The following is a 25017-nucleotide window of genomic DNA, read 5'->3' on the forward strand; positions in this document are numbered from 1 at the left end:
CAGAGGTGAAATGGGACTAAGGAGTAGATGTCTCAAACAATGAGAAACTATTCCCTGCACCACTCAGAGATATGCTATTTTGACCTTTATAAAAGAACTAGAAATGTTTTAGAGACCTCATCTGCACTCTTTTCTTAGCTAGCTCTTGGTCCCTTTATATTAATTCATCCATTAAGATAGTGAAACTAGGGGCTGGGTTCACACATATAATCCCAGCACTTCGGGAAGCCAAGATAAGGTCACTTGAGGCCAGGAGTCTGAGACCAGTTTGGGCAACGTAGAGAGACTCCATCTCTACAAAATAAAATAAAAAATTAGCCAGGACTGGTAGCTCACAACTGGAGTCCTAGCCATTTGGGAGGCTGCGGTGACACAATTACTTCAGCCTAGGAGTTCCAGGCTGCCATGAGTTCTGATTGTTCCACTGCACTTCAGTCTGGGTGACAAAGAGAGACCCCAACTCTAAAATAAAAATTTTTCTATTTAAAATTTTAAAAAAGACAATGAAATCACATGGAAGATTAACATCTAAATTCCATACAATCACATAACAGCATACAAAAAATTCAGCCACCAACTCCTGTGGTATTGACATGCACAAAGTTCTTGCAACCTTCATATAACACGTTCTGTGGGAGTATATTATAGCACTGTATCACTTGTATCACAGAGAGATCTTGTATACGTACCATGGCAAACAATGTCTTATGATTATCATTAAAAATTTAAATAATGCCCAGCCACAGAATGTAACAAGGGAGACTGAATACTTTGGATCAATGGGATAGAAAATGTGATATCAGGACAATTCTAGGACACATGATCTAAGAAGCATAATTCTACTTGTGAAGGCAACAGGACTGAATATCCTGATCCTCCTCAGTCTAGTAAATAAAACTTAGTGTCAGATTTTGAAATGATTACATTTTATTCCTGTTATAATTTCATAAAACATAAACAACTGAACAGCTTCTGAAAGTCAAGAAGGACTGATTTTTATCGTTTGATTTTGAAGTAGCTTTACTTATTATAGAACTTAGCTAGGGCCCTAGAACTCAGTAAGAAGGAAGAAAGAGATGCAGTAATTGTTTAGAATAGGACTGCCTTTCACAGAGAAAGTCAAATATCTGAGTATTTTTCTTTTAAATTTAATTAGTTTCTGATGGCAAAAAGTAAATATATGCTAAATGAATAATATCAATGTATGTCAACTGGTTCAACGGCAGTTCCCCTCAATACAAATTGCTTTTCTTATATCCCTTTTCTAGGTTCTGTCTATCCTAATGATCAGGGAAAGACAACTAGACAAAGTAAAGATTCGGGGGTGAGCCAGACATTTTTCCTCCTCTGTGCATAGCCATGTAGTCTATGAACATGAGACTCAATTTCCTGTTTGGGGAGACAGCATCAGAACCCAGGAACTACATATACACACCGCAGGGCCCTCGTAGGCACTGAACTTTGAGCTTCAGGCAGCACAACTCACATTTGTGCAAAGAGCTACATGCCACATGCTGTTCTCCAGCCTGCTGTGCGTATTTGTGGCCTTCAGCTACTCTGGTATGGATGGTTCCAAATGTGAGCAAAAATGTTAAGGATGGAAGGATTCCAAACAGACATGTGGTATTTCTCATGGACTTGAGGAGGAAAGGAGAAATTGGAAAAAAGCGAGCATACTATGATTTTAGTTTGGTTTGTCTCTGGGTCCTAAATTAGTCTAGCTCTTACGATATTTTATTCACTATATTAAAGGATCAGCTCTGTTTTCTGATTTTTCCCACAGGATCCAGTGTGGCCCAGGAGGTTACTCAAGCCCAGTCATCAGTATCCATGCCAGTGGGGAAAGCAGTCACCCTGAACTGCCTGTATGAAACAAGTCGGTGGTCATATTATATTTTTTGGTACAAGCAACTTCCCAGCAAAGAGATGATTTTCCTTATTCGCCAGGGTTCTGGTGAACAGAATGCAAAAAATGGTCGCTATTCTGTCAACTTCAAGAAAGCAGCGAACTCCATTGCCTTAACCATTTCAGCCTTACGGCTAGAAGATTCAGCAAAGTACTTCTGTGCTCTTTGGGAACTCACAGTGTTTGAAATGATAGTAAAAGCAAAACAAAAACCCTAGGGCTCAATAAGAGAACCCCTCTACTCCCCATCCTTTGCTACAGGAGCCAATTTGAAATGCACACCTGCAGATCTCAGGCAAGAGAGGGTAGTGACTGTGGTCTGTGGATTTAATCTGTGGTCTGGATCAGATGACTTAATTCTAAGTAAAACCTCCCTCTATCTCATTTGGAAACAGGTGTTCAGAGCAACTTTCTTCTAATACTTCAATTTTTACTTAAAATAGATCATACAGAAAATGTGTAGAGTTGTCTAAAGTCGGAAAGACTTCCACATAATAACTTAAAGTGGCAGTTTCACTTAACGATGCTCACAGCAGAAATCTGGGTCTAGTTGTCTTGAATCACCATAAAAATCATTTCCTTAGCCCTTTCCTCTTAGGCTTTATGTCAGTTAGGGTACAATCAGGGAAGCAGAATCATCATGAAAGATGTAGAATAAGATTAATTATAAGGATTAGACCTCATGCAATTGCTGGAACTGGTGGCTCTCAGAAGTTACTTAGTTGTTTATGTTTTTATGAAATTGTAACAGGAATAAAATGTAATCTTTTCAAAATCTGACATTGAGTTTTATTTACTAGGCTGAAGAGGATCAGGACATTCAGTCCTATTCCCTTCACAAGTAGAATAGTACTTCTTAGATCATGTGTCCTAGAATTGTCCTGATATCACATTTCTATCCCATTAATCCAAAGTATTCAGTCTCACTTGTTAAATTCTGTGGCTGGGCATGTTTTTCATGTGTAAAATAAAGTCGTGATAAGTATGTCAGATTTCTATGTGATACAATGCCATAATCTGCTCTTACTCCTATGCAAAGCTGTTGTCTTTGCATCTAGTATTGAGCCTGAATTTACTCTAGGTCAGCTAGACTCACATTTGGGAAGGAGAGTTGAATGTGGACAAGAGCATGCAAAAACTGTGATTTGTAAAGACATTTTGGAACCCACGGTAACAGGTGGAACCCACGAGGACAAACTAAACTTGTCTGTCTCTTACCTCCTTCAATCTCATAGTGTTGGTGACCTTCAGAAGAAATGGTGCTATCATGCTCCCTGGGTAGTTGGCCCAAGAAAAAGAGAAGCTGAAAGAGGAGATCTGGGGGGAGTGGGAGAGTTGTGAATCAACAATAAGATGAGTTAGCAGATCAGTGGCAACATGTGTGAGTTGCCACAGTGCCTGGAGCCTCACACCTGCCTTGCACAATTTTTTTCAACTTAATTGAGAACAATACACGGAAGGATTTTCTTAGAAATATATTTCCAGGTAGTTACGATGAGACACTACGAAGTTACCACAATACCCCTACCTTGTAAACTTGACATCCATATGCACCTCTTTTAATAACATTTAGCTTTCAAATAAAGGCAATTTTAAAAAGCATACTTCCTGCCATTATGATGCCACTATTCTTCATTCAACCACACATACACTGACCCTCTCCCCCAAAGAGAATACAAAGTATTTATTCATCTTTGGGTGATGTTCTTTCCTCTTCTAGCTGAGTCACACTCTCCCATTGATATCTTGTAGTTTAGCTTCTGAGATATAACAAGCTATAAGATTAACTTATTAACATATCTTTCACTATTATGTATAGGCAAATGGGAGGAGAGTAAAAAATGGTTGACATGTATTTTAATATTTTCATATCGCAATGAAAAAGAAATGTTTATAACAGTATAGTCTTTTTTTCCACAAATGGTCACATGATTGTAGCTGGTTTCTATAACTACCTCTTCCATTACCCATTTCATAATCTGTTTGTTTTCAGCAAGCACCTCAACTCACTGGTACACTCGACTTTCTATAAAACAAGCTCCTTGGTCAGGAGCAATGTTATACAGAATGCCATAAAGTAGAGTAAGGAATTCTCTAAGTCTACCACTGTGATTTTGCCAGAAGCACTGCAGATGTGGAAGGAAAGTCCATATTCAGAATGTCTAAGTGGACTGAAACAAAGCAAAACTTGCCAGCAGCCAAAGAAAGTTGATGTATCATGTTCTGGGAAATGTCTTTAAGAATGATTGCTGAATTCTCATCAAAATCAACAGAAGCCAAAGAGGAAAAAGTATTTTTAAAGTACTTATAAAACAAACAACAACAAATAAACTCTCTAGCTAGCTTCCTATGAACATGAAAGTCTAATTTTAAACCCTTTGTCAAAAATCATTGTTAAAAAGGTGAAAAGTCAGTGCACAGATTGGGAAATTATATTTGCATTGGCATATTTCTGAAAAAGATTCAAACGCAGAATATATAAAAAACTGGTACAAGTCAACAAGCAATGAGAAAACAATACAAATGGCCAAAACTTGAAGAGACACTTCAGAAATATGATCTCTAATAGTAATAAGCATACACAAAAAGCACTTAATATAATTACTCGTTAGGAAAATGAAAATGAAACACCACTGAGTGATCCCCCTGTGCCCTTTCAGCACCCCAGTTGTATTAATGTAGCCAGGAGGAAATGACCACAAGAGGATAATGAAAAATAGTGACTACTTCCAGGGGAAGGGATGGCCAAGTACGTTTTCTAGAAACTTCTGTTATATTAGGTTTAGCCTAAAGCTGCCTCCTTACTTATTTTAAACTCAGGGCAAAGGTTTCTCCATACATAGTGTCCTGTAACCTAACAGGATGCATAAACAGGCTACAGTCTACTCTCTACCAATCCCTAAGTTTTGGCCATAGGTGGCCAACTGTTCAAATCACGTTCAAATAAGGCAAATGCCAAGCTTTAACTAATCCATCCGTTTCTGTACCTTACTTCCTTTTTCTATAAGTCACTTTACTTTCTCTGTCCATAAATATTCTTTGACCATGTGGCAGTGCCAGAGTCTCTCTGAACCTGTTCTGGTCTGGTGGGGGGCTGCCTGAATCTCTAATTGTTCTTTGCTCAATTAAACTCTGTAAAATTTAATTCGTCTAAAGTTTTTCTTTTAACACGTCCATCATTGAACCATGTTCAGTGGAAGAAGAAAAAGCAGTAACAGGCTCCAGACTGGAACACTGAAGGAAAAGCACGTTTTACTAGGAAAAAAGAAAGTTGATATTCATTGGCCGTACTATATGTCAGGCACTATTTATACATTTCAAATTCATTACCTAATTTAAGCATCATACACCCTATGAGATAGGTTTTAGTCTTCCAATTTTTTATATTTGGGAAATGAGACACAACTTTCCCTAACTCTGAAAAGCATCTCTAACTAAAGTCAGACAGGGTATAACATCTTAGAGGGCTCCTAAAAATGAAAGTTTGGACTATGGAGAAGCAAATAGCCCCAAAGCAGCAGCATTGGCTTTCTCAGTGAGGATGACAAGATGCCAAACCTAGACACGAATTGCCTCAGGATCAACAGATGGAGGAAATTATTGACTAAGCATTTAAGAGTGCTGAATGTATCAGTGAGTCTCTTCTACAGTAGTGTGCTATGAAGCACAAGAGGCTAGAGGGAAAGATGAGATACTATTCCTTAAACACTCCAAGCGGGCTTCCATATCAAGGCCTTTGCCCACTCTGCCTGCAATGCTATACCCCCACAAAACTTCATGGTGTACCTCTGGACTCCTCTACGTCTTTAAGCAAAAGTCACCACCTTGTGAAGCCTTTATCAAAATCTTTCTATTGTATTTTCCTTCTTTGAGAATCAGGCTCTAGCATATTCCACGTGTTGAGAACTAAAGCACCAAGTGCTGAAGCACTGCCACCTGGTGTCCTGCTAAACTATTTGGTGAGGTTTATGCTGGCCTCCCTGCTGCTCCCCAGTGTTCATGGGCTAAGCTGTGGTGAAGCCTGGTTGCAACAGGAGCTAACATTTCTGAACCAATGTCAGTAACCTTCCCATTGTAGTAATCATGTGAGACAGGATTCAGCAGGACTGGCTGGGATTTTTTTTAATCTCATTTAAAAAATATTTTTCCCTGAATATGTGAGAGTGATTGATTTCAAAATGGCAAATATAATATATGGGATGGTTTAGGCTAATAGAATACCTTGGAAACAAAGGTTGGCATTATTGCACAAGATGGGAAGTTTTTCTCTATTAAGTGAGAGTTCATCTACTGCTCTGTCCCTTACTGTAGTATAGAAATATCCTTAGAAGTGAGAACAAGAGTCAATGATGGAGAAAAATAAGCCATTGTAGGGAACACAGTGTAGCATACTCTCTCCATGTTATCATATGCCTCCCAACCTCCCAATATAGCATCATAATGCCACTGATTTCCCACTAACAGTAAGAAACATGATAGAACATGGATATGTATTATCGTAAATAAAATATGCTATGCAAATTGCAAAATGCCCCTCGGAAAAATACTGAATTTTATCTTGTAGATAGACTGCACTGCAATTTCAGATAGAGTCTCCCAACCCCCCAGTATTTTCTATATTGAATGCATCTGGTTGAGTGCCTAAGTTACAGAAGTTATTGTACTAGATGATTTATTCGGTTGGTGTAAAAGTAATTTCTGTTTTTTCCATTACTTATAATGTAATGGCATAACCATTATATAGGCTTGGATTGTATTTCTGGACCTACCACTCATTGGTTGAATTATCTTGAGCAAATTACTTAATAACTTTTATGCTTCAATTTCCTTATCCCTACAATGTGGATATTGATAGTGCTTACTACAAAGGGTTATTTTGAGAAATAAACAAAATGACATGTGCCAGTGCTTAGCCCAGTACCCACAAAAAGCTACTGGTTACCTACAGGAAAGGAAATTGAATATGAGAGACATTAAATGTCTTGCCTAGCATCACAAAGTGTCAGAGTTGAGCCTTCCCTTCCTGCCTTATGTAGAGCAGATACCTTTTTTCACCCCAAGAATAACTCTCTATCTCATTACAGTGTTATATTGTCTTTATAGAGCTTATCGTTGTATAGAATTATCTTATTTTGTAAAAGCTCATTTATTTAATTTCTTCTCACTGCATTCTAGTCCCTTTTCTATCTCTTCACTACCGTGTTCTCCATGCCTGGAACAATGCCTAGCACACAGGAGACACAATCAATATGTGTTTGTTGAATGAATGCACAAAAGGTAAAATTATGTCCAGAGTCCTTGCAATTCAAATATTAATATAAAAGTTTAAGCTGGATTAATCTTTGTGTTATTTATCCAGAATTGTCAAGATTTCTATCCTTTAAGTTTCTTAATGTAATATTTAAATATGTAAATGCTAAATAGTTGAATACTAGCTTTGGTTTATCTGCATTGGTTTATTTTTACACTTTGGAGGAATTAATAAATAATCTTACTAAAAATTTTATCTATAAATCCCTCACTTAACTCACTGCAGAGATGAGGTGGAAAAAATTCTGAGGCATTTTTCTCTGTAATGCATGCATCTTATCTTTTATGTTGCAAAAGTTTTTCAGAGGACTCATGTATATGTATATAGTTTTATGTTTTAAAAAATTCTGTGTGCACACACACACACACACACACACAGATACACACACTCCTTGCATCAGAGTAGATATACAGGCCTACTATTTGCTTAAAACAGAGAAAGAAAATTGACCTTGTTTCCCTTCACTATCAGGGTGGGTACATTTAGAATCCTCCCTTGATATATTAGGCTGTTACGAATGATAAAGATTGATATTACTAGTTGAGTTGTCCTGTGGCCAAAGTGGGGAGGAAGGAAACTAGGATCATGCAGTCTTCCAGAAAGAGAATCTCATTGTTTACTTTCCCTGTAAGGCCGTATTTAGTTGCCAACAGGCTTGGCCTTTACTTCAGGTCAAATGTGTGGCTTTCCTTTGCAGGATTCTGTCCTACTGTTACAGATAGAGGAATTCTCCCTGCTGTCAGAGGTATATCCTTCTTGATCTGGACACTGCTCCTTCAACATGTGGGTGAATTTAGCAGTGGATTAGTATTCTCACCAGAAATGAGCTCCACAGCATGTAGACTTTCTGAGTGATTGTGGCCATGACTTCACTCTCCTATGATGAAGTTAACTGAATGCTGTGATCTTCTCCATTCATCTGGAAAAGAAACTACCTTGATTAGAATGGCTTGTTCGTCTACAGCAAAGACTTGGAAGCAACCCAAATGTCCATCAGTGATAGACTGGATTAAGAAAATGTGGCACATATACACCATGGAATACTATGCAGCCATAAAAAAGGATGAGTTTATGTCCTTGGCAGGGACATGAATGAAGCTGAAAACCATCATTCTCAGCAAGCTATCACAAGACCAGAAAACCAAACACTGCATGTTCTCACTCCTAAGTGGGAGTTGAACAATGAGAACACATGGACACAAGGAGGGGAACATTGCACACTGGGGTCTGTTTGGGGGTGGGGGACTAGGGCAGAGATAATATTAGGAGAAATATCTAATGTAGGTGACACTTTGATGGGTGCAGCAAACCACCAGGGAATGTGTATACCTATGTAACAAAACTGCACGTCCTGAACATGTAGCCAGGACTTAAAGTATAATTTTAAAAAAAAGAATGGCTTGTTTGTCTAGCAGCTATCCCTAACCCTGGTCCTCATGCTTCTGAACTGGGAGTCATTATTGAGGCTTCCAGGATTTCCTTTACTGCCCATACTTTTATCTCCTTTCCTGGGAAGGAAAGCTAGAAGTTAACCATTGAGATACTTTCTAATCCTGTTCTCATTTTTTAGAACATGATTTAAATGTATGTGGAAAGTGCTGTCCCTGATTTTAGTACATACCCCATGCTGTTTCCTTTGCTTATTTCAGTTGTTCACTGGAAAGGTTTTAAAGGCACTTCATACACTAAATACCTAGAGGTTGAATTTATACTCGGAAAAAAATAATTAATGCTCTCTTATACTATTAAATTTCCCTTGGATGTGTCTTATTTCTCCAGTTATATCCTGGGCTCACAGGGAATAGGGAATGTTGCTTTGTATTTTTTTTTTCTTTCTTTTCCTCTCCCCTAGATGAGGCTGTAGCTTTATAATTTTTAATATCTCAGAGCTCCTAGGGAAATTCAAAGCACAAAAATTACTGTTTAAAAAAATATATGTATATTGAATCAAGCTAACATTATATCTGGACTGTGACAGAAGCAAGACAGCATAATTCTTATTTACTTTTAAACAACTTTATTGGAGTATGTTTACATTCCATAAATTCATCAATTTTGAATGTATCATTCAGTGATTTTTAAATTAATAACTGATTTATGAAACTATTACCATAATCTTTTTGTAAATACTTTTCAACACCCTAGAAAGATCCCTCATGCCAAATTGTAGTTAATCTCTAACCCAACCCTGGCCCCAGGCAATCAGCTTATGTCTTTATAGATGTTCCTTTTCTGAACATTTCATATAAATGGAATCACTCAATATGTAATCTTTTGTGTCTGGCTTCTTTTTCTTAAAATAGTATTTTTGAGGCTCATCTGTGTTGTAGCATACATTAGGTGTTTTATTTTATTTATTTCATTTTTGCTTATTTATCTTATTTTATGTATTATTTATTTTTGTTGCCTAATATCATTCATATCTTGCATGAACATATTGCATGTTGTTTATTCATTCACCAGCTAGTGAACATTTGGGTTGTTCTCGTTTTTTTCGCCATGATAAAGAATGTCCACAGATTAGACCTCCATTATTTTTAGGACATATCAACATGTAAAACATTCATGGTGCATCACAAATGTAGGTGGCATATCAGATTCCAAATATTATAAAGTCTAGAGATAGAAAGATATATGTTCTAATTCTTAGTATGCCACTTAGGTAATTGACCTTGAGTGAATTATTCAATCTCCTTGAGTGAATTATTTAATCTCCTTGAGCTTTGGGTTATTTTTTGTTTGTAAATTGGAAACAGTAATGTCTCTATTGCATGACTTTTGTATTAGAAAATGTATATAAAGAAAAAGGTAGTTTAGATGTGTGCACATTTGTAATTTGAGGCGGATTCAGAAGTTGTTTTTTAATGTTTGAAGATTCAAAGAAAAGTGCTTTTCCTACCACAAATTGCCATCCCACCTGTAACTCCGTCTAAATTTGAATAACAGCAGTCCACAGTTAGGCGGCGCACTTCTGAAAGGTTTTCAATTCTCTTTGTGTTCCAGACTCATGGGGGATTTCCCCAGTGTTTATGAAGTTGGCCTGAAGGAAGCAGTTACTTCGACCCCTCTTTGTGAACCACAGGAAACTGAATATACGGCAGAGTGTTTCTAGGACATTTATAGAAGCTGGTCTCTGATTGGTTGGGCAACCAGATGCAGAATCCTGTTTTCTAAAGCAGAATATTTCCACAGATTTTGGCTGCAAAACGTTTTTCTGCTGAGGGTACTTGAGCAGGAAACATGGAGAAGAATCCTTTGGCAGCCCCATTACTAATCCTCTGGCTTCATCTTGACTGTAAGTCCAGGGGTTACAGGAGACATTCTTAGTCTGGGGTGATGATGAGGAAGGAGGAGGATGCAGTCAGACACCCTCGGATTTATTTGGGGATGTTTGAAGAAAATGCCAACTCCGTAGAGAGACCAATTTCTATGTCTGACTCTTTTTTAAAAAACAGGCGTGAGCAGCGTACTGAACGTGGAACAAAGTCCTCAGTCACTGCATGTTCAGGAGGGAGACAGCACCAATTTCACCTGCAGCTTCCCTTCCAGCAATTTTTATGCCTTACACTGGTACAAATGGGAAACTGCAAAAAGCCCCAAGGTCTTGTTTGTAATGAGTTTAAATGGGGATGAAAAGAAGAAAGGACGAATAAATGCCACTCTTAATACCAAGGAGGGTTACAGCTATTTGTACATCAAAGGATCCCAGCCTGAAGACTCAGCCACATACCTCTGTGCCTTGACACAGTGCTGTTCAGGCACCTGCAGCCCATACGCAAAAGTGTGTCTGGGGTTGCACTGTTACCAGCATTGACAAAGAACCATGAGTAGGATGGAAAAGACAAGTTCATTGAATTACAGTTTTTTTTAAGAGGATTATGCAAACATAGAAAAATAAGCATGCTAGTGATCATAACTAACCACCACAAGAGCTAATTAAGTAAACATATTCCTTATGACAGATAGATGTCAGAGTGCTAATGAAGCATAACACATGACCTGGTAACTGGGCTGTTACTAACCCCAGCTCCCAACAACACATTAGCCACATCATGGAGTCAGACCCATTGCCTGCTCTTTTTTTTTTTTTTTTTTTTTTTTTTGAGACGGAGTCTCGCTCTGTCACCCAGGCTGGAGTGCAGTGGCGCGATCTCAGCTCACTGCAAGCTCCGCCTCCTGGGTTCATGCCATTCTCCTGCCTCAGCCTCCCAAGTAGCTGGGACTACAGGCGCCCGCCACTACGTCCAGCTACTTTTTTGTATTTTTTAGTAGAGACAGGGTTTCACCATGTTAGCCAGGATGGTCTCGACCTCCTGACCTCGTGATCCGCCCGCCTCGGCTTCCCAAAGTGCTGGGATTACAGGCGTGAGCCACAGCGCCCGGCCATTGCCTGCTCTTTTGGCATGATTCTGAAATAACCCAATAGTTACTCAAATCTATCTAAAACAATCTGGGTAAATAAAGGTAATAGTTACCCCCTCATTGTTGCTATGTCCTGAAAACGAATTCTTCTATTATATTTTATCACAGCACAAATGGAGCATGTCGGCATGCCCCTTCCTCACACACCTGGCCTGGAAATACGCATGTTTAATACCAGAACAGGTGATGCTGCCTCCTTTAATCCATTGGGGATTTTGGTTTTGCTTTAGTTCAACTTTTCCCCTACATGAATATTTGCATTTTTATTTCTTCTCACGTGGCTATTTTCATTTTTAAATGTCACTCATAATATCATAAAGGAGCACTGATGAAGGACCTTCACTATTTTAGCGTGGTCTATCCCCCAGCTTGTACTGTGATTGTGATATTGGATGACTAACTGAACTCTATTATCGAAGTCTCTTTATTTGTAATTTCCAGGTATATTAAGCAGGCTGAGTGTTTGGTGCTCTCCTCCTTTTGCGGATTTCCAAACAACCCACCAGTTTAAGGTCCCACTGGTACTCTAGAGGCATCTAATTCTAAGCTTTCTTAGGGGTTGTTAACATGAAGTAACTTGCTTCTGGGCCTCCTCATCTAAAAGCTAGAATTTCAACTTTCTCTAAACATCTACATTAATAATTATTTATCCAGCTCCTGTCCAGTTTCCTAAATTATGCTGCTATTGCATTTTCTCTCTCTTTTGTGGATTTATGTTTTTAAAAATATTATTGTTGTTATCACATATTTAGGAAAAAAAGCCGGTACATTTTAAAAATAATAATGGAGTGTATACAAATCTCTGACTGGACCCATTTAGAGATATATATATAGAGAGAGAAATATTTTTTCAACATTTATTCACAAGGTAGTAATGAATCTATTTGACTATCAGATTGGAAGTGGCTAAATTTGTAATATTATTTGAACATATATGGAATCAGAAGGGTATAGCACAGGACTGAGTGCAGAGAAGCTATGGTTCATTGTACACTAGTGTTGGTGGAGAAGAACTACACAAAAGAAGATTGATCACTGTTCTAGCTGCTAGTCAAATTCCCAAACCAGCTCTCCGTTATTGGCATAAAGATCAATGGAAGAATTTCTAATATTTCCAGCAATGATCTTGAGGCTTGAACTAACTCTGAATTGGTAGAATCAAAAGGCATGGGTAAAATAAAAGATGAACATCTGACTCATTTGTGTGTGGCTGCAACACAATGCCTCACAGTCTCCTGCATGTCAAGGCGCAGATAGAAATTAATTACATTCATACAATACTTCAGTGTGGAATGACGCTGCTTGAAACCAGCCCATGACTCCAACTTCCTTGAGAACTCTGCCTGCCTTAAGCCATGATGAGATAGAGATCTTCCCACACACACGATCAAGAAAAATGTAAATCTTTAGTGCACGGTCCTTACAAAAATATCCCTATCTTTACGAAAGCGGTATGTAACCGAGTAAATATGGACCAAAATTTTCAGTCTCTTTGGTTTCTAAAACTGATCTGAAATTGAAAATAGTGTGTTAAATTCTGATTATTTGTAGAGACACAGACAGGCATGTTCTTGTACATTTTGTTAGTTTAGCCAAGTGGAAAGAGAAGAGTGTGTGAAATATAAAAATCATGTTAAATAAGAAACACAGATCTCTGTTGATTGCAGGGCCCCGACCTGAGCAATCAGCCACCTGCTCCTGTGCTGTTGCAGCACAGAGCTCTTGTTACCTCTGATCACTGCCACCAGGTCTTCTGTGCCAGTGCAGAAGCACAAGGATGGCTTTTGAAAAGAAGTTTGGTGAAACAGGCAGATGTTTCAGGTCAAGCTATTAGAGACTAGCAGAAATCAGACAGAGGAAGCATACATTTTTATTGTTGATTTCTCACAAGTTCTCAAAAAGACTATTTTTCATTGGACTCCAGAGCTTTTGTGGCTTGCTGAATAACAAAGAGTTGTACACCTCACTTAAGCAAGTGCCCTTTTACTATCTCATGATACTTCTGCTCCTTGTGATGTTGACTGCAGCTAGGGTCCTCTGGGGGCTTGCCTGACTAGAACCCCTGGAGCTCACTTCCATACCTGGAGCCTTGGTGGGAATGTGGAAAGCTGGGCTCATCGCTCATCCCAACGATTCTCAGGGCTTTCATTACACATGGCCTCTGCACGTGGTCTCTCCTCAAGATCTCTCCGGGGTACAACTTACCTGGTGGCTCAGGGCTTCCAGTATTACAAAAGTGGAAGGTGCCAGGCCTTTTTAATGTTTAGGCCAGAACTGCCACAATATTATTGCTACTGCATTCTCATGCACACATAAGAACCATGAATGTCATGTTACTTGGAAAAGGGGACCCTGTAAATATAATTAAAATTGAGTCATGGAGCCAACCCAGAGTCAACATAGAAGGGAACTACACAAGGGCATGAATATCAGAAGCAGGATTTTGGGGGCATCTTTGGATACTAACTTCCACAAGAGCTAACTAAGTAAACATATTCCTATGCCAGATAGATATCAGAGTGCTAACGAAGCATAACACATGACCTTGATAATCCAGTAATTATCAAGGCCATGTCAATTTGAACTTCCAAATACTGCTCATATCCATTTCTCTGTTTCTATATTGCTTACTGCTTTCCTAATTCAGGCATTCAGCACCTCTCACTTGGATGATTGCAATGGCTTCCTAATTGTCTTCCTGCCTCTATTCTCAGCTCTTTGAATCTAACTTCTACATGGCAACTAGAGTTATTATAAAATGTACCTAATAAGATCACTTTCTGCCTCCCTTTGGGTAAAAAGGAACCACTACAAGTTGTAGAGGTGAAATTCTATATTAAAACATACAAGGCCGGCTGGGTGTGGTGGCTCATGTCTGTAATCCCAGCACTTTGGGAGGCTGAGGCAGGCGGATTACCTGAGGTCAGGAGTTCGAGACCAGCCTGACCAACATGGCAAAACCCCGTCTCTACTAAAAATACAAAAATTAGCAGGGTGTGGTGGCGTGCTCCTGTAATCCCAGCTACTCAAGAGGCTGAGACAGGAGAATTGCTTGAACCCAGGAGGCAGAGGTTGCAGTGAGCTGAGATTGCCACTGCACTTCAGCCTGGGTGACAAACCAAGACTCTGTCTCAAAAAAAAACCAAACAAACAAAAAATACAAGGCCATCTATGGAATCCCGTTTACCTTCTATTTTAATCTTCCATCCTTCTCTCATATATGTAATATATATATATTTATATTATATATTTTATATATATTATATATGTATATTTAAATTCTAACCCTTTGTGTGAATATTAAGGGCCTTCCTAAATCTGTCCTCTTTTCCCAGAATATATTTTTCCCATTGTAATATGCACACAGGTCTACTCACCCTTTATGGCCCAATTCAGGCAGCGTTATTTATTTTTTATCTGAGATTTCATAGAATAACACTTGTAACATCTTATTATAAATATTTTTGAATCTGATCCTCTCTTAGAATTGTTTTGACGAAAATATTTGCCACTGAGAGCTATCATATGTTTATATTCAATGGAAATGTTTCCTACTAGGAAATGCAGAGATTCCGTCTAAGAGTGCAGAGATTCCGTCTAAGAGTGCAGAGATTTCTTTTACTCCTTGAACCAATGCATGGCCAGCTTCACTTCTCTTCCTTTAGTAAATTTCCACTTCCAACCATCAGATCTAGAGAAAGGCTACAAGAGACACCATGCTGTGAGTTGGGAAAGGGCAAGCTTGACCTGGGCGACATTCCTCTGTCTTGGTTTATGCCTCCTACGTAAACTGCACCAGTGCTGCTGCCCTGGATGAAGAGAAGAGGATTTCTAAAGCCCCCACAGGTGCTCCTTCCACACTCCTTGCTCTTCTTGAATGGGGAAGGAGTCCTTGTTGCCTTTAAATTGTTAGCTTTGTCTTCATTTTGAGATCCAAATCCAGTATTCCTAAGGAGGAAAAAAGCATCCCAGTGGCATGCATTTCAAAAGTTTATCTTAATTCACGAGATTTGCCATTTTTCAGCACATCCTAAAACTGCTTCTTGGTCTGTTTCCATTTCATGCAGTAATTCAGATTTAGATTCACTTTTTACCCTACACAAAATGTTGAGATTTCTGCTATTAATACATTTACATGGCAACACTTTAAAGGCATGAGATTTCTTGCAGTGGGTTGAATGATGACAGAAGATACGCCCATGCCCTAATCCCTAGAAATAGTGAATGTGGTATTATTTGAAAAAGGGTCTGTGCAAATGTAATTGAGTTAAGAATATCAAGTTAAGATCACCCTGGATTATTCAGGTAGGCCCTAAATCCAGTGACAACTGTTCTTTTAAGAAACACACAGATGAGGCCGGGCACGTTGACTCATGCCTGTAATCCCAGCACTTTGGGAGGCCGAGGCAGGAGAATCACCTGAGGTCAGGAGTTCGAGACTAGCCTGGCCAACATGGTGAAACCCTGTCTTTACTAAAAATACAAAAATTAGCCAGGCACAGTGGTGTGCACCTGTAATCACAGCTACTCGGGAGGCTGAGGCAGGAGAATCGCTTGAACCCGGGAGGCGGAGGTTGCTGTGAGCCACTGCACTCCAGCCTGGGTAACAGAGTGAGACTCTCTCAGAAAAAAAAAAAAAAAAAGGAAACATACAGATGAGAAGGCCATCTAAAGACAGCGGTAGAGGTTGCAGTTATGCAGCCACATCCAAGGGATGCCTGGAGCCACTGGAGGCTGGAAGAGATTAGGAAGGATTCTCCCCTAGAGCATTCAGAGGGAGCATGGCCCTGCTGACACCTTAATTTCAGACTTCTGGCCTCTAGGGCTGTAAAGAAAATAAATTTTTGTCAAGCCACCAAGTTTGTTTGCTATGACAACCCTAGGAAAGTGGTATCCCCTAAAGGTAATATTTCTAAATAGCTACAACCAAACCTTGATAATAGCATTTAAATATGGTATTGAATATGGTTCTAATATTTTAATATTTTTTGGAATATTTTGAGTTTAAATCATGACACAGTAGATATACAAACACACACTTTTTAAAATCATTTAATGAACACCTGAGTATCCACAATTTACCAGCTATTAGAGTAGGACATGTTGGTGAATAATAGACAAATACTTACTGAGGGCTTACCGCATATCAGGAGTATACTAGTGATCCATCAGCAAACCAAAGAGACAAAATTCATTGTTTTCATAGACCCTATATTCTAGAGCAGTACTGTCCAATAGAATTTTCAAAGATAGTAAAAATGTTCTGCATCTACATAGACACTAGCCACATATGGATACTCAGCACTTGAAATGTGGCTAGTGTGCATGAGAAACTAAATTTTAAATTTTATTTAATTTAAATTTAAGTATCCTCATGTGGCTGGTAGCTACCATATAAGACGATGCATTTCTTGAAGATGACACAGTACACGCCTTTAAGGTACAAAAAGGCTAACTCAGATAATCAGTAGTTATACAGGTATAAACACTGTGATAAGTCTGACTGAAGTTCTGTGGGAGTCCACAGTTTTTTTAAGTTACTTTCTGCTTTTATCTTCCAGCCTTTTCCACCACATACTGTAGATGTTTATCAGCCAGATCAGAACCGAAAGCTACTTTATCCAAGTGTTTTGTTTATGGAAGCCTTCCAATAGAAATTGATTATCTGTTAGATAAGACTTTTTTCTAATTATATTAATGTCTTCCCTTGTCACGCTGGCATGTGTAAAAGGAACATAGTGGGATGGCAGACATGATTGCTAAAATGGATAATTTACCAGGGAAATCCGGGTGACAAAAGAGAAATTTGTATTTCTTATCTTCTGTTTTGAGGTAATGGGTTGTCTAACAATAAATCACAAGTGTCTCCCACATTTATTAAAATGTCTGTGACCTAATATGTCCCATTAGCGCACTTATAAGCACGTGCTACATGGCACAACATGATTCTTAGTGACTATGGAAGCGACAAAATGGAACTTTCTCTTTTCTTCTGATGCCCTAGTTTTAAATCACAGACTCCATTTTCAAGAGGCAAATTATTCCTCCTTGAACAATGTCACTATCAGTAAACTCTTTTCTTCCAATCTTTGACACACATACATACCACCTAAATTAGAAAGCAACTTCATTAATAAAATAATGTTGTCAAATCAGCAATGTTTGAGTCCAGCCACAGGGGGGCAGCATCGGCAAACATAGACTCTCCTCTGAAGTGGGTGGGCAAAATAGTCTGATTGGTTTTCTCAACTTGCAGTCACCTCTTCCCCTTTCTTTCCAAAATGCACACATCTACTTTCCAAAATAGACCGCAACTATTTCTATTGCTCTGGAAGTAGCTTGTACCAGGCAACCCATTTAGGAGCAGTTGGATGAAGAGGAAGGGGAGGGAGATGCTACTCATTACATCAGTGTTGGTCTTATGGATGCAATTGTCACGTGAGTTTGAGACGTCCCTGACTGCTTCCAGAGAATAAATCCAACAGGATAGAGAAGTATCTGCAGGCAGGGAATGGACTTTCTGTTTGAGAAACAAGAATTAAGAGAAAGGGAGAGAAACAGAGAGAAAGAGACAGAAAGAATAAAGGTTGAGGGAGATGGGAAGGGAGACATGGACAGAAAGGGGAAAAGAAAAGAGGAGTGAGAGAGACCCGCGTCGCTCAGGGGCTAAATATCAAATCTGATTTTATATGATGCTTCCCATTTTCTTTCTAAACAGAGGTGAATGGACAACAGGTAATGCAAATTCCTCAGTGCCAGCATGTACAAGAAGGAGAGGACTTCACCACGTACTGCAATTCCTCAACTACTTTAAACAATATACAGTGGTATAAGCAAAGGCCTGGGGGACATCCCGTTTTTTTGATACAGTTAGTGAAGAGTGGAGAAGTGAAGAAGCAGAAAAGACTGACATTTCAGTTTGGAGAAGCAAAAAAGAACAGCTCCCTGCACATCACAGCCACCCAGACTACAGATGTAGGAACCTACTTCTGCGCAGGGCACAGTGCTCCCCAAGCACCTGCTGCCTGTCTCCAAATCTTGCCCTGGGTCTTCAGGAGCAGATCATCCTACTCTCCCCAAAGAGCAGGAGCCAGAGAAAGCCAAAGTCACAATGTCTGCGAGGATCTCGAGCGACTCCTCCCCATGGCAGTAGGAATGCATGTAGAAATTCACTCTGTTAAGACCTGGAAGAGTTTAGCAGTTTTATTTCCTAAAACTTAACTGCCTATTTTCTTCTACACAGGTGTCTCAAAGAATTCTAATTGTCTTAGGAAGAATCGGTGGATTTTAACAAATTATGATACAGATATTTATATAAAAAGTCTGAGTTCATCTTTCAGTGCAGTGGTCCCCAACCTTTTTGGCACCAGGGACCGGTTTTGTTGAAGACAATTTTTCCACAGAGCAGGGTGGGGTGATGGTTTCGGGATGAAACTGTTTACCTCAGATCATCAGGCATTAGTTAGATTATCTTAAGGAGCGAGCAGCCTAGATCTCTCGCATGCGCAGTTCGCAATAGGGTTCGGGCTCCTATGAGAATCTAATGCCACTGCTGATCTCACAGGAGTCGGGGATCTGGCAGTAATGCTCACCTGCCGCTCACTTCCTGCTCTGCGGCCACGTTCCTACCAGGCCACAGAACGGTACCGATTCCCCGCCGCCAGGGGTTTGGGACCCCTGTTTGGGTGGTAGCAGAGGTTTCCAAGCAGTTTCTTTAAGGTTTTAGCTCAATTGTATTGCGGAAGATTTGAAAATTCAACATTTTTCATTATGTACACAAAACTTAAAAGAAGTTTACGACCAACTCCCTGAAGAGTCACCTCCGTGGAACTCATCTGCTTCAATGCAATGTAGTCCAACATAGCATAAAGATTATGCAGGCGGTAACCACCTTTCCAGAGAACTGAGTGAAGAGAGCTCTTTTTAAAATGAGGAGTTTAGACGAATCTGGAAGGTGACCCATGAAGAGATTTAGGCATGGTCTCTTTTTCACTCTTCCAACTGCAATTATATTCCCCAAGCCCAGGTGAAGCTGATGATTCAAGTTCCGGTAGCCAAGTTCATTGGTCTAATTACGGGGAAAAGTTAGCCATAGATTTCAAAGTGTGTTCACTGATTTGACCAATTACTTTATTTCTCAGTACTTACAAAGATTTTTATCTTGGGAAAGAGAGGATAAAAAATACAACTGTATTGGAGAGTTTAAACATTAAAATCAACTGAGATTGGTCAGCTAAATGGTCAAATAAAGTTTTTGCACCTTTTTAATAAAAAGTTTTGTAGCCATAAAATTATTGTGATGAAAATTTTGTAACATAGGAATTAATTTAATTTATCGAATGAACAAAGTCAAATACAAAATAGTACTATGCCGCTTATAAAACAAAAAAAATATGTATATAGAAAAATACGGATGGGAGGGTGGAGCCAAGATGGCCGAATAGGAACAGCTCCGGTCTCCAGCTCCCAGCCCCAGCGACACAGAAGACTGGTGATTTCTGCATTTCTGCTTGAGGTACCGGTTTCATCTCACTAGGGAGTGCCTAACAGTGGGTGCAGGACAGACGGTGAAGCGCACTGTGCGCGAGCCGAAGCAGGGCGAGGCATTGCCTCACTCGGGAAGTGCAAGGGGTCAGGGAGTTCCCTTTCCTAGTCAAAGAAAGGGGAAACAGACGGCACCTGGAATATCGGGTCAGTCCCATCCTAATACTGCGCTTCTCCAACGGGCCTGGAAAACGGCACACTAGGAGATTGTGTCCCGCACCTGGCTCGGAGGGTCCTATGCCCACGGAGTCTCGCTGATTGCTAGCACAGCAGTCTGAGATCAAGCTGCAAGGCGGCAGCGAGGCTGGGGGAGGGGCGCCCGCCATTGCCCAGGCTTGCTTAGGTAAACAAAGCAGCCAGGAAGCTCGAACTGGGTGGAGCCCACCATAGCTCAAGGAGGCCTGCCTGCCTCTGTAGGCTCCACCTCTGGGGGCAGGGCACAGACAAACAAAAACTCAGCAAAGAACCTCCACAGACTTAAATGCCCCTGTCTGACTGACAGCTTTGAAGAGAGTAGTGGTTCTCCCAGCACGCAGCTGGAGATCTGAGAACGAACAGACTGCCTCCTAAAGTGGGTCCCTCACCCCTGAGCAGCCTAACTGGGAGGCACCCCCCCAGTAGGGTCAGACTGACACCTCATTCAACCGGGTACTCCCCTGAGACAAAACTTTCAGAGGAACTATCAGACAGCTGAATTTGTGGTCTCACGAAAATCCGCTGTTCTGCAGCCACCGCTGCTGACACCCAGCCAAACAGGGTCTGGAGTGGACCTCTAGTAAACTCCAACAGACCTGCAGCTGAGGGTCCTGTCTGGTAGAAGGAAAACTAACAAACAGAAAGGACTTCAAAACCAAAAACCCATCTGTACATCACCATCACCAAAGACAAAAAGTAGATAAAACCACAAAGATGGGGAAAAAACAGAGCAGAAAAACTGGAAACTCTAAACAACAGAGCACCTCTCCTCCTCCAAAGGAACGCAGTTCCTCACCAGCAACGGAACAAAGCTGGATGGAGGATGACTTTGATGAGTTGAGAGAAGAAGGCTTCAGACGATCAAACTACTCTGAGCTACGAGAGGAAATTCAAAACAATAGCAAAGAAGTTAAAAACTTTGAAAAAAAATTAGAAGGATGGATAACTAGAATAACCAATGGAGAGAAGGGCTTAAAGGAGCTGATGGAGCTGAAAGCCAAGTTTCGAGAACTACGCGAAGATTGCAGAAGCCTCAGTAGCAGATGCGATCAACTGGAAGAAAGGGTATCCCTGATGGAAGATGAAATGAATGAAATGAAGAGAGAAGGGAAGTTTAGAGAAAAAAGAATAAAAAGAAATGAACAAAGCCTCCAAGAAATTTGGGACTATGTGAAAAGACCAAACCTACGTCTGATTGGTGTACCTGAAAATGATGAGGAGAATGGAACCAAGTTGGAAAACACTCTGCAAGATATTATCCAGGAGAACTTCCCCAATCTAGCAAGGCAGGCCAGCATTCAGATTCAGGAAATACAGAGAACGCCACAAAGATACTCCTCGAGAAGGGCAACTCCAAGACACATAATTGTCAGATTCACCAAAGTTGAAATGAAGGAAAAAATGTTAAGGGCAGCCAGAGAGAAAGGTCGGGTTACCCACAAAGGGAAGCCCATCAGACTAACAGCTGATCTCTCAGCAGAAACTCTACAAGCCAGAAGAGAGTGGGGGCCGATATTCAACATTCTTAAAGAAAAGAATTTTCAACCCAGAATTTGCTATCCCGCCAAACTAAGCTTCATGAGTGAAGGAGAAATAAAATACTTTACAGACAAGCAAACGCTGAGTGATTTTGTCACCACCAGGCCTGCCCTAAAAGAGCTCCTGAAGGAAGCACTAAACATGGAAAGGAACAACCGGTTCCAGCCACTGCAAAAACATGCCAAATTGTAAAGACCATCGAGGCTAGGAAGAAACTATAGCAACTAACGAGCAAAATAACCAACTAACATCGTAATGACAGGATCAGATTCACACATAACAATATTAACGTTAAATGTAAATGGGCTAAATGCTCCAATCAAAAGACACAGACTGGCAAACTGGATAAGGAGTCAGGACCCATCAGTGTGCTGTATTCAGGAAACCCATCTCACGTGCAGAGACACACATAGACTCAAAATAAAGGGATGGAGGAAGATCTATCAAGCAACTGGAAAACAAAAAAAGGCAGGGGTTGCAATCCTAGTCTCTGATAAAATAGACTTTAAACCAACAAAGATCATAAGAGACAAAGAAGGCCATTACATAATGGTAAAGGGATCAATTCAACAAGAAGAGCTAAATATCCTAAATATATATGCACCCAACACAGGAGCACCCAGATTCATAAAGCAAGTCCTGAGTGACCTACAAAGGGACTTAAACTCCCACACAATAATAATGGGAGATTTTAACACCCCACTGTCAGCATTAGACAGATCAACAAGACAGAAAGTTAACAAGGATATCCAGGAATTGAACTCAGCTCTGCACCAAGCAGACCTAATAGACATCTACAGAACTCTCCACCCCAAGTCAACAGAATATACATTTTTTTCAGCACCACACCACACCTATTCCAAAATTGACCACATAGTTGGAAGTAAAGCTCTCCTCAGCAAATGTAAAACAACAGAAATTATAACAAACTGTCTCTCAGACCACAGTGCAATCAAACTAGAACTCAGGATTAAGAAACTCACTCAAAACCGCTCAACTACATGGAAACTGAACAACCTGCTCCTGAATGACTATTGGGTACATAATGAAATGAAGGCAGAAATAAAGATGTTCTTTGAAACCAACGAGAACAAAGACACAACATACCAGAATCTCTGGGACACATTCAAAGCAGTGTGTAGAGGGAAATTTATAGCACTAAATGCCCACAAGAGAAAGCAGGAAAGATCCAAAATTGACACCCTAACATCACAATTAAAAGAACTAGAAAAGCAAGAGCAAACACATTCAAAAGCTAGCAGAAGGCTAGAAATAACTAAAATCAGAGCAGAACTGAAGGAAATAGAGACACAAAAAACCCTTCAAAAAATTAATGAATCCAGGAGCTGGTTTTTTGAAAAGATCAACAAAATTGATGGACCGCTAGCAAGACTAATAAAGAAGAAAAGAGAGAAGAATCAAATAGATGCAATAAAAAACGAAAAAGGGGATATCACCACCGATCCCACAGAAATACAATCTACCATCAGAGAATACTACAAACACCTCTATGCAAATAAGCTAGAAAATCTAGAAGAAATGGATAAATTCCTCGACAAATACACCCTCCCAAGACTAAACCAGGAAGAAGCTGAATCTCTGAATAGACCAATAACAGCTTCTGAAATTGTGGCAATAATCAATAGCTTACCAACCAAAAAGAGTCCAGGACCTGATGGATTCACAGCTGAATTCTACCAGAGGTACAAGGAGGAACTGGTACCATTCCTTCTGAAAGTATTCCAATCAATAGAAAAAGAGGGAATCCTCCCTAACACATTTTATGAAGCCAGCATCATCCTGATACCAAAACCTGGCAGAGACATAACCAAAAAAGAGAATTTCAGACCAATATCCTTGATGAACATTGATGCAAAAATCCTCAATAAAATACTGGCAAACCAAATCCAGCAGCACATCAAAAAGCTTATCCACCATGATCAAGTGGGCTTCATCCCTGGGATGCAAGGCTGGTTCAACATACGCAAATCAATAAATGTAATCCAGCATATAAACAGAACCAAAGACAAAAACCACATGATTATCTCAATAGATGCAGAAAAGGCCTTTGACAAAATTCAACATCTCTTCATGCTAAAAACTCTCAATAAATTAGGTATTGATGGGACGTATCTCAAAATAATAAGAGCTATCTATGACAAACCCACAGCCAATATCATACTGAATGGGCAAAAACTGGAAGCATTCCCTCTGAAAACTGGCACAAGACAGGGATGCCCTCTCTCACCGCTCCTTTTCAACATAGTGCTGGAAGTTCTGGCCAGAGCAATCAGGCAGGAGAAGGAAATAAAGGGTATTCAATTAGGAAAAGAGGAAGTCAAATTGTCCCTGTTTGCAGATGACATGATTGTATATCTAGAAAACCCCATTGTCTCAGCCCGAAATCTCCTTAAGCTGATTAGCAACTTCAGCAAAGTCTCAGGATACAAAATTAATGTACAAAAATCACAAGCATTCTTGTACACCAATAACAGACAAACAGAGAGCCAAATCATGAGCGAACTCCCATTCACAATTGCTTCAAAGAGAATAAAATACCTAGGAATCCAACTTACAAGGGATGTGAAGGACCTCTTCAAGGAGAACTACAAACCACTGCTCAATGAAATCAAAGAGGATACAAACAAATGGAAGAACATTCCATGCTCATGGGTTGGAAGAATCAATATCGTGAAAATGGCCATACTGCCCAAGGTCATTTATAGATTCAATGCCATCCCCATCAAGCTACCAATGACTTTCTTCACAGAATTGGAAAAAACTACTTTAAAGTTCATATGGAATCAAAAAAGAGCCCGCATCGCCAAGTCAATCCTAAGCCAAAAGAACAAAGCTGGAGGCATCACGCTACCTGACTTCAAACTATACTACAAGGCTACAGTAACCAAAACAGCATGGTACTGGTACCACAACAGAGACATAGATCAATGGAACAGAACAGAGCCCTCAGAAATGACGCTGCATAGCTACAACTATCTGATCTTTGACAAACCTGACAAAAACAAGAAATGGGGAAAGGATTCCCTATTTAATAAATGGTGCTGGGAAAACTGGCTAGCCATATGTAGAAAGCTGAAAC

The 25017-nt window shown here is 39.9% G+C and overlaps 2 gene segments (V, D, J or C); both read left to right on the forward strand.

Annotated features, from left to right (window-relative positions):
• The window catches only part of LOC116484549 (T cell receptor alpha chain constant-like), a 544481-nt gene that overhangs the window by 89338 nt on the left and 430126 nt on the right, over positions 1–25017 (forward strand).
• LOC116484556 (T cell receptor alpha variable 24-like) lies at positions 10458–11031 on the forward strand. The segment is given in 2 exon segments: positions 10458–10512; positions 10673–11031. Coding segments are annotated over 2 exon segments (414 nt in total).

The sequence above is a fragment of the Hylobates moloch genome, unplaced genomic scaffold, assembly GCF_009828535.3.
Source record: "Hylobates moloch isolate HMO894 unplaced genomic scaffold, HMol_V3 SCAFFOLD_16, whole genome shotgun sequence".
NCBI lineage: Eukaryota > Metazoa > Chordata > Mammalia > Primates > Hylobatidae > Hylobates > Hylobates moloch.